The following is an 11,372-nucleotide window of genomic DNA, read 5'->3' on the forward strand; positions in this document are numbered from 1 at the left end:
GAGCGTATGAAGCAAGGTATGTTTAAGAGAAATTGGACCCAAATCAACCTGGGAGTTTACTTTGAAAACAACTGCAGCTTTGAAGATCAAAGAAAAAAAAAATATATTTTCCACTGAACGATAAAAGTTTTTTTCGTCTAGGACTCAAAGTCCTTCACATGTTTTTTAGCTGGACGTTCAAAGTTCATATAGTGAAGAGACATGCATGTCTCATTGTCTTGCATATATTGTTTTCAGGGCCCCTACTTTTTGAATATAATTAACTTGTTCTAATTTCTGAACGTGTTACACAATTCGATTCCAATTTCCAAGTATTATTCAGATTTTTCTGTAGTAGATGCCCTCCGAAAGCTGATGATTCAAGTGGGTTCCATAATATAATATTCTAGATATACAAAAACATATAATATATTGTATTCCAACGACTTCAGAACATCTCTAAGGCTGCTATATGCCTATACCATAAAGCAGATTAGTCTAAAATTCTTAAAATAACGAGTCATTTCAAACGAGTTTAATATATTAATGTATAAGTGGTAATTATAAATCAAAACTCACATTATTCGGACGTATATGGGTCCAGATATATATATATAAAAATTGGGAATATATAATAGTGTTATTGGAGGAAAGTTACAAGAAGAAAGGAATGACTAATGTAATTATCAAAGCCACTGCATTTTAGAGAGGCCAATGGGCAAATACTAGAAAACAAAAACTGATTGCATGCGGAGGAAATTGTCAGCGGCATTAATGAAAGACAAACCCCATTTCAAGTGTGATTCAGATACAAGAGTTGGTGGGTGATTGACTTTAGCTTTGGTGGCGGACCCATGGATAGCAACTCTGGTCTTTATACGTAAAACATCTTCTAGAAGCCTAACTATTCATCAGAAACCAATCTCACTGTTCCAAATCTAATTCAAGAAAATGAAAATATATTCATTTCTGATAATTATGGGCGTTAATCTATATTAATATACCCTGATTAAATGAAGGGGTAATGTTCCCTGGCTAGCCTATATGAAGTGACAAATTGACCTGTCCATCAATCAGTAACACTTCTTTTAATGACACTTATATTGAACATCAGATCTAGTTCGATTTAATCTGTCTGTGAATCCTTAGGCAAATGAAAGGGAATTCTGTCGATTCTAGTGCTTAAATGAGGTTTTGGTTGTTGCAGTTGCTCCCTTATTTGTCAATGGAGTTTTCAATAAAATTTAATGAAATGAAACAAATGTTCGAAATCCTCCTTTAAAACTTGAAAGCATATCTTCAGTCATCACGATATAAATGTGCTAGGGTCATATTATTTTGCCATGCGTGAACGTCTTTATTTTTGTTCTTCGATATCTGTCATGTTGATAGGATTGCCTGGCCCTTTATAACCTCATTTATCAAACAAATTTTTACTGTATGACATGAAACCAACAGTTGATATAGAAAGATTTTCTTAGGGAATTAATTATGAAGTGTATTATAAGTTAGACCTAATTTCTTTGAATATTTTTAATTTCCTGGTCAACAATTGTATTCTAAAACCTATCATTTGGAAAACATTTTTTTTATATGATTTAAATGATTTTTTAAACGAATTTTATATCAACTATTAGATTTGACTCTCAGCAAACAAAACTACAGCTTCAGTGCTTTACAATATGGTCTTCTCGTGTTGAATGGGAAACGTTTTTACAGAGAAAGGAGTCTAATCTCTACTCAAGGAAAGATGGAGAGAATTAATGGTGGCTGAAATTCTCTGTGGTTTTGAGTATATATTGATGAGGATGAGACACGTCATTCTAAAAGCATATACAAATGGCAATTAAGCATGCAAGCCATGTGTCACGTAAAGACCTGAAGCTGATGACCACAATTGATTTGCACCAGAAGAACCCAAACAGCAATAGTTTGGTGGCCGAGTGGAAGAATATAAAAACTTCAGCAGGTGGGTAAACTGCTTAAACTTTGAGTCCTTTGCCCATCCATTCTTCTTTCTTGCCCTAGCTCGTTAAAAGGTAGAGAGACTTAAAGAAGATTATCTTTAGAATGTATTGAAGTAACCCACATGAAAGCTCCTCATCGGTCCAAAATGATTTACCAAATCGGAGGTATCAGTGATTATGTAATCTCCTCTGTAACTGGTAAATTATTAATAAGCAGAGTTAATATCTGTTTAAGAAATGGACTGTTGAGTTTGTATGACGAACAGCTACCATCCAGTGGACATTAATTAATCAAATAAATTTGATCAGTTAGTCCGGTTGGTGAATGATGTCTGTCAAGTTGACAATGAACTTTTGTTCTTCTTCCTTTAATTTCTCCAGAATAGTTAGAATATTGTAGAGATATCTTCCGGGACAAGTTATATCTGATTGGAAAGAAATACCGGGTCTGGTCGACTCCAAATGTGATATATATATATAAACCACGTTTGATTTGAACGAATTAATCAAACAATATAGTTTAATCATGAACTTAAAAACTTTACATCAATTTTAAACGTTCAGCCCTGGCTGCTAGAGGTTCATATTTTGAATACAATTTAATTTATCGTATTAGTATAATGCAGATCACTTTCAATATTCTCTGGAATTGTAATGTTGTTATGTTAATTAATTGTTTCCTTTGTTAATTAGGGCCAAGTCATTTTCGTTCTAGAAACCCCATCTGTAATCTTCACATTGTTAGTATTAAATTCAACTAAACTAGTATAAGTTAGTTTAATAGCTTCAAAACAAATTAATCAAATAATTAATGACTATATATATATAAGGTTGTTATAAAGACCAGCTGTCGATATATATATATATGAATTTGATTCCAATTGTTAGTTTTCTTAGTTGTACTACATTATAAATAGTCAAAGCTTTCATTAAATGCCCTAGTTTCTCACCTATGGGTAGCCCGATAAGGGCGAACCAAGGGGCTGTGTTTAGGGATGTATAAGAGCCGAGTTGAGTATCTCAATACTTAAGCTTGGTTAGTGATGAACAATAACAAGCTCGAACTCAAGCCGAGCTTAGTCGAACTTCAACATCGGTGTTCGAGCTGGAGCTCACGAGTATTAAGGTGCACTCGAGCTCGAGCTCGCTTAAAGGAGCCACTTAAATGAGCTTAAACAAGCTCGCGAGCCTGACGAGCCGAGCTCAGCCTAGATTGAACTCAGCTCGATACTGTTCACTGGCTGCTTGAGCTCGAGCTCGGCTCGACTGGCTTCGAGTCGAATTCGAACTTTCAACAAGCCGAACTTGAATAGCTCGTGAGCTACTTGGCTTGTGTCTCATCCCTAGCTGTGTTGCCTGTGCATGACTTCGACATATAGTTTCAGATACGATTTTTCATTAGACACAAAAGTATTATCTTTGATGGATTGTTGTAAGATATCTTTCTCATAATTAGTAAAGATATGCGTAAACTGATTTGAACATTTAAAAATAAACACCCTAGTTAAAAAAAAAAGCTATAATTATATTGAATATTAATATATAATTAAGTTTCTTATTAAAACGGATTAATTTTACTTTAGGCCGGTGAATAATATCTGGTATATATATATACGTACTGAAAATGATGAAACACAGTTGAATTATTTGGCTGCGTTCGTAAATATTTGATGCTATATTACGAGGGCTTACATGTGACAGTAGTTTATTCTAAATTCTACTGTGTACATAACAGGATTAGGATCGTAATCTTCAGCTTTTACATAGCCATTGTGTTGACCTGAAACCTGACGAGTAATGGGAACATCTAAAACTGGAATTATATAATGTTTCAACCCAGAGGAAAATATCAACAGTAAATGATTGTTGACTCGGACAATCCCTGCCGTCGACTACAAAAGATTAAAAACAATTAACCCAATCATCGACGGTCCCACACTCTTCTAAACTCAAATGAAGTAAATTACAGTTTTGCCCTTTTCTTCCTCCTCCTCGTGTCTACTTCTTTCAAAATTTCACAAAATCAGTGAATCAAATTCACTACTCCACCAGACCACCACTCTCTCTCTCTCTGTCTCTCTCTGTGCTAACTTTAGCTTTACCAATTTTCTAATTACAATTTTACTTAAAAGCAATTAAAAAAATATATATATATATAGGCCTATAAGTCTCCGTCTCTCTTTCTATATCCAGCGTTGGTTTTGGGTCCATTTATTCTCTATAGGCAAAACCTTTGTCTTTTTCCTGCTTTTCTTTTTTTCTTTCTCTCTGAAAAAGCCTTTCACCATAAACGCGTACGTGTCTTTTCTCTCAGATTCCCTCCGCGTTCTTCGATTACTCGACTATAAGATTTTCACTCTCCCTCGCATACTCTATAAACTAAACCAAATCATCAACAACTTACAACGTACAATATCGCCATTAATTTATTATTATAATCCATCAAGTTTACTTTTCCTTTTTCTCATTATCTTGTCAAATAATGAGAGGCCTCGCTAATCACCAACGCCGTTGGGCCTCTGACACCGTGCCTGCCAACGCCGTTGTGAGTTTAGCATCTTCACCTGGAACTGAGTCGACATCGGCTGAGGAGTATGTTGAGGTAACGATTGATCTTCAGGAGGATGACACAATTGTACTCAGAAGCGTGGAGCCGGCGGCAAAAGTCATTAACATCGACGACGGACTCGGAACCGAGACACCGTCCTCGGCCTCGAGATCGCCGACGATAAAACGAAGTTCTTCGAATAGGCTGAGACAGTTTTCTCAGGAGTTAAAAGCGGAAGCCGTGGCTAAAGCCAAGCAGTTTTCGCAGGAGTTGAGAGCGGAGCTGAAGAGGTTCTCGTGGAGCCATGGACACGCCTCTCGTGTGCTGTCGACTTCGACTTCTTCGTCGGCTCAGAATGGAGGTGGCGGGAGTGGATTCGACTCGGCCTTGGCGGCTCGAGCTTTGAGAAAACAACGAGCTCAGCTGGATCGGACTCGCTCCGGTGCACAAAAAGCGCTTCGTGGATTACGGTTTATAAGTAATAGTACTAAAACCAATGCGTGGAATGAAGTTCAAAAAAATTTTGATAAGCTCGCTAAAGACGGTTTCCTCTATCGTGCTGATTTCGCACAATGCATAGGTTCTTGTTCTTTTGAGTTTGAAAGTTTATTTTCTTCACATTTAATGTTTTCTTACTTTTAGTTCATTAACATTTTTCTTCTTGTTTTTACAGGAATGAGAGATTCAAAAGAGTTTGCATTGGAGCTTTTTGATGCTTTGAGTAGAAGACGAAGGTTAAAAGTTGAGAAGATTAGCAAAGATGAACTTTACGAGTACTGGTCGCAAATTACAGATCAAAGTTTCGATTCTCGGCTCCAGATCTTCTTCGACATGTATGCATTAATTAATTAATTAAACTTTTTTCAACTTAATATTATTTATTAATCCTCTAGTATCGGTCTAATTAATCAACAATTAATTTTTTTTTTTTAAATTAAAAAAAAAAAAAAAAAAACAGTATCTTACACTAGTATTATTATGTTACGTTTCAGGGTGGACAAGAACGAAGATGGTAGAATTGCTGAAGAAGAAGTAAAAGAGGTAAATTATATTCTGTTCAATTAATAATTTTTAACTCATATTTATTAATATTAATTAGCTTAATCGAACGTATTAAATTAGTGCATAAATTGGTCAACACTCTATTCTATTTTGATGATTAAAAAATTAATACGCCGACCTTTTCATGATTAGAGAAAACCGAAGTGACTGGATTAATATACTTGTAAAATAAGCTAGTTACTGGGAATTATAGCTTACAGATTGTCATTTTTGGTTTTAATAATCAAACGTTAGGCGAGGATTCGGTGACCTTAAAATTTCATAAAATTCTAATACTAACAACTCCAATATACATATAATAAAAGGAATTAATTAAAATGTTAGAGTTTTCTTAGTCTTTGACGTTACCCATGTTCTCATCAATCACCCATCTTATCTTTTGAGTATTATTGGATATTCATTCAAGACCTTCAAGAGTTCAAAGTTTTGGACAGATGGCGAACCCATTTTAATAATAATTTTGTTTTTTACCAAAAGTGATTATTAAGTTTTTTAGTGGGTTTGGTGGGGGCTTTTTGGTCTCTTCATATTTTGATTTTCCCCTTTTTTTTAATGATATTCTGATAGATTATTATGCTAAGTGCTTCTGCAAATAAGTTATCAAGATTGAAGGAGCAAGCAGAGGAATACGCAGCTTTGATCATGGAAGAACTAGATCCTGAAAGACTTGGATACATTGAGGTGGGCGCTTTTATCTAACACTATTTTGTGGGGTACAGTGATAATTCCACGACCATATGTTTTATGGTTTACTTTAATATTATATTTTATTTATAAATTAAGAGATAGATTTAATAATTTGAATTGGACTCTTTCTTCAAAGTCCATTGTTAGGCCACAAATGTAAATGACTAAATAGTCCCAAAACATTTGGGCTGTTGTTTGTTCAACCGTTTACGAAGAAAGAATGAAACAGAAACAAATAATAACTATATAAATATCAATAATTTCTGGTAAAACGAGCTTATCTTATGTTGATATAAGATTTTTTGGTAGGTGAACTGTTTTTTTTTTAAATTCCTCGTTTTTGTCCTTCCCTTTTCATATCTGAGTCAACGTAATCACTTGCCTTACAACATTAAGGTATAAAAATACTAGTTAGGTATAGTGAGGTAGAACAATAATCTGCATACTTTTAGTTTATATTCTAATTTCTTCCTTCTTTAAATTATGAAACCTTTAATTATCTTGCTAATTAAATATCCAAACAGTTGAATCAATGCACATTTTTTCTAATTAACTGTTTGAAAATAATATACATGTATATGCCATTATTTGTGGTGAGGTCCAAACCTACTGCATTCTATTAATGACCGTTTGAAGTGGCGGTCCCGAGTCATGACAGACAAAGTTGATTTCCCATGTGAGTTTCTGTTATATAGTTCTCATCAATACGCGTACTGTTCATACCCACTACATGATCACGCGTGCAAGTGCATCAGTCGCCAACAACTGTAATGTAAATAGGTTGACATGATCAACAAATTCTAGATGCTCCTGTCGCTTTGCATTATCTAGAGTCTCTGTTAATTTTGTAATTTTTCCTTCTTTGATTATTTTTGATGGGTGATGAATCTATGACAATGATATGCAGCTATGGCAACTAGAGACGCTTCTGTTACAAAAAGATACGTATCTCAACTACAGTCAAGCACTGAGTTACACGAGTCAAGCCCTGAGTCAAAACCTGCAAGGTTTAAGAAAGAGGAGCCGATTAAAAAGGATGAGCGCAGAGTTGCTGTACTATTTGCAAGAGAATTGGAGGAGGCTTTGGGTCTTGTCATTGTGGATTTTGATCTTGATTGGGTTATTTACATGGAAGTTTTTTGAATACAAACAGAAAGCCGCGTTTCAGGTCATGGGTTATTGTCTTCTTACTGCAAAGGGTGCAGCTGAGACATTGAAGTTCAACATGGCTATTGTCCTTATGCCTGTGTGTAGAAATACTATTACGTGGCTAAGGTCCACCAAATTGGGTTTCTTCGTGCCTTTTGACGACAACATCAACTTCCATAAGGTGTGTGAGTCCTATTATTGTTGCTTGTTTCATACGATTGCGTCTTAAGAATTTGGGTCCCTCACAAAAATTCTCTGATCAAAGTCAACACTATGATTGATCACGGTCACCAACATGAAAAAGAATAGGCCCACTTATTTATTCCTGAAGAGAGAATACAAAAGACACTCATATTGCCTCTACACGCAGCAAAAAATTGACAACCAACTAACTTTCTCTTCTTTTTCTTTCATCAAAGGGAATTAGTTTTTTATTTTTTTTTCTACTTTAATGAAATAAATAAAATAATTGAAAAATGGATTTGGCTGCCATTGTTTGTACGTGGAGCTTCGAACAGTTTTTCCCTTACAATAAACGTGTTATGGAAATGCACCAAAAAGAGAAACGAGAAAATGAGTGCTTTATGAAAAGCTGATCCGACAAATTCACAGAAAAGTGATATGGACCTCAAATTTTTGGTGTTTTAGTCGTGGATGCTCTTATGTCTCCACACAATCACTCTAATTCAAGTCTTCTTTCTAGATTTTACCTTATATCTCTATTATTGCTTCAACTGACGTCGGTGCCCATCCTAATCAATGTTTGTGGTTTCTTATAAGCCTCCAATATTCACCTATTCTACTGTTTGATGAACATATGATGCCTTTATGACTATTTGTAGAATGTAATTGTTGTCACTGGAATTCCCTTGTAAAAACCGGTGGATAATGTTTTCATTTAAGAATTCACAGAACTACACTGTGATTTGTAACTCCACAATTTGACATATTTAAATTGCTTGCTAGTGGAGACTGTACACTGTTATATTCTATGTGAATATCTTATAATCTGATTCTTACATTTCTCATACTTTATGACATACGTGCAGACGATTGCTGCAGCAATTGTAGTTGGTGTCATTCTCCATGCTGGTAACCACCTTGCATGTGATTTTCCGAGGCTTATAAATGCTTCTGAAGACCATTACGATAAACTAATCCATGACTTCGGGGAACATAAACCCACATACTGGGACCTGACTAAAGGGCCAGAGGGTGTCACTGGAATCCTGATGGTGATATTCATGGCGATTGCATTTACCCTAGCAACTCGCTGGTTCAGGCGGAACCAAATTAAGCTACCCAAGCCCTTTGACAGGCTCACAGGTTTCAATGCCTTCTGGTATTCACACCATCTATTCGTGATTGTATACATCTTGCTCGTCATTCATGGCGTTTTCCTTTACATGGTTCATAGATGGTACAAAAAGACGGTATACAAATGATTCTATTCTAACTGAATTCTAATATCTCCAGAACTATAAGCATTGTAATTTTTGACATTTGAGTTCTTGTATGCAGACATGGATGTATCTTGCCGTTCCAGTTCTTGTATATGCTGGAGAAAGAACTCTGAGATTCTTTCGTTCTGGCTTCTCTACTGTCCGGCTTCTTAAGGTTAGTACAATATTTATTGAATACGCCTTCTAATCATTGAATATTTAGACATGTAATGTGGTTATGTGCATCTAACTATGAACTTTTAGGCCTACTACACTAGAAGTTACTCTGGTTGCTATCCTGATTAAGTTTCTTCTTCTAACATTAGTTAATGCTTTTCTTTTCTTTTTTGTTTCTTTTATTGAAAAATGCTTAGGTTGCCATATATCCCGGGAATGTTCTCACATTGCAAATGTCTAAGCCTCCACAGTTTCGGTACAAGAGTGGACAATACATGTTTGTTCAGTGCCCTGCTGTGTCTCCTTTTGAATGGTAAGTCACCTCTAAATTTCTTGAATTATATCATGCTTTGTAGAATTGCAGATGGCTGTACCTACTGCTTCTATAATAGCAATTGCTAGAAAGGTTTAGTGAGGAGAACTGGAAAAGATCATCTAATGTGCTTACAACAATACTCTGCTAGTCAGTTTTTGGTACTAACTGCTTAATTTTGAATGTCAGGCATCCGTTTTCAATCACCTCTGCTCCTGGCGATGACTACCTTAGTGTTCACATCCGGCAGTTGGGAGACTGGACTCAAGAGCTTAAAAGGGTATTCTCCGAGGCATGTGAACCTCCTGTAGCTGGGAAAAGTGGGCTTCTTAGGGCTGATGAATCAACGAAGAAAAGGTATACCGTATACATATGTCTATAGTTGCTGGGAATTATATTTTCTTCTCCTTTTAAGGCAGAGCATTAGGTTATTGATCTATTTATTAAGCATCATTTCATCTGGTAACAGTCTGCCAAAGCTCTTAATAGACGGGCCATATGGTGCCCCAGCACAAGACTACCGGAATTATGATGTCCTCTTACTTGTTGGTCTTGGGATTGGAGCAACGCCATTCATCAGCGTTCTAAAAGATTTGCTTAATAACATTGTCAAACAGGAGGAGCAAGCAGTAAGTATTAGTGCTTCAATGCCGATTAAACTACCACTCATCTTCTTTTACATCTTAAAGTTTCCTGATTAGTCATAGTTCCTATAGTGCTTTTAAATGGAATCATATCTCATTTTCTGATTGCTCTTCTTCAGGATTCGGCCTCAGACCTTAGTAGGACATCGGACATGAGTGTTGGCAGCAATGACTCTACTCACAATAGGGTTTCTCCAAAACGGAAGAGGCCTCTGAGGACCACTAATGCATACTTCTATTGGGTAACAAGGGAACAAGGTTCATTTGATTGGTTCAAAGGAGTCATGAATGAAATTGCAGAGCTTGATCAGAGGGTAAAAAAAATATGCTTTCCAATTACGTTAAGGTTTCTGTTTAATGCTGATTTAAAGTTGGTGGATTTTAAATTGGTTGTTGTGGACTTCAGGGTGTCATTGAGATGCACAACTACTTGACCAGTGTGTATGAGGAAGGTGATGCTCGATCAGCTCTTATCACCATGGTCCAAGCACTTAACCATGCCAAGAATGGAGTTGACATTGTTTCTGGGACCAGAGTAAGACCTTGACAACAACCTAAAACAGTCAGGGACCCATTCGATGGCCCTTCTTTTTATAGTATCTTTTGATGTTCACCTCTATAGTTCAAGCTAAGTAAGTAGATTCTAACAGTTTCCGCATTCTATCATTAGGTGAGAACCCATTTTGCAAGGCCTAATTGGAAGAAGGTTCTCTCTAAATTAAGTTCCAAGCATTGTAATGCAACAATCGGTAAGTGCATCTCCATCGGCTTTGTATAAACAATAAACTTTTTCTCTGTTCCAATCTCATTATGGTTTTACTTTTCTGGAGCAGGAGTTTTTTACTGTGGGGCGCCAGTCTTGGCTAAGGAACTCGGCAAACTTTGCTATGATTTCAATCAAAAGGGTTCCACCAAGTTTGAATTCCACAAGGAGCATTTCTAAAAATAACTCTGGACCCTGTAGGCGTTTTGTGTTTACCTTCTATTAGAATCCACCTCACCTTTCAAAAACCCATTTTTAACGCCTTTATTCACCCACCCAAAAATGGAAAAAAAAAAAAAAAAAAAAAAGCCTTCATAAACCCCAAATAAGAAAATTTTCAATAAGCTAAACAAGAAAGTGAGTAGTTAGGTAGCAATGTACAGTCTTGTAGAAAATGGAGAAAAGGAAACAGTGTATATTACTAGTAGTTATTGTGATAAACACCAAACAGAACCTGAAAAATTCATTCTGGTTGGTGAAGTGGCTGGGGAATTCAAAGGTAAAAATGTTCTGCATCGTGCAAATGGTCTTAGTACAGAAGTAATGGTTTGTTCTAGCTACATTGGAGAGACTGAAGCTGAAGTGGATTTGAGAATACAATCCAATGCATGTTTGGATAGAAAAAGACAATTTTGAATTGG

At 35.9% G+C, this 11,372-nt stretch overlaps 1 protein-coding gene across 1 annotated transcript; it reads left to right on the plus strand.

The window, feature by feature from the left end:
* Nucleotides 1-4,337: 4,337 nt before the first annotated feature.
* On the plus strand, nt 4,338-11,050 carry LOC116131233 (respiratory burst oxidase homolog protein A). Its single transcript, XM_031416877.1, has 14 exons — nt 4,338-5,074; nt 5,168-5,327; nt 5,487-5,535; nt 6,124-6,237; nt 7,151-7,573; nt 8,442-8,825; nt 8,914-9,009; nt 9,209-9,324; nt 9,514-9,681; nt 9,794-9,953; nt 10,088-10,282; nt 10,375-10,503; nt 10,639-10,717; nt 10,802-11,050. Exons 1-14 carry the CDS (start codon nt 4,429-4,431, stop codon nt 10,909-10,911), a joined length of 2,829 nt encoding a protein of 942 aa, XP_031272737.1. The 5' UTR covers nt 4,338-4,428; the 3' UTR covers nt 10,912-11,050.
* Nucleotides 11,051-11,372: the final 322 nt, after the last annotated feature.

The sequence above is a fragment of the Pistacia vera genome, unplaced genomic scaffold (genome assembly GCF_008641045.1).
Source record: "Pistacia vera cultivar Batoury unplaced genomic scaffold, PisVer_v2 Contig230, whole genome shotgun sequence".
NCBI lineage: Eukaryota > Viridiplantae > Streptophyta > Magnoliopsida > Sapindales > Anacardiaceae > Pistacia > Pistacia vera.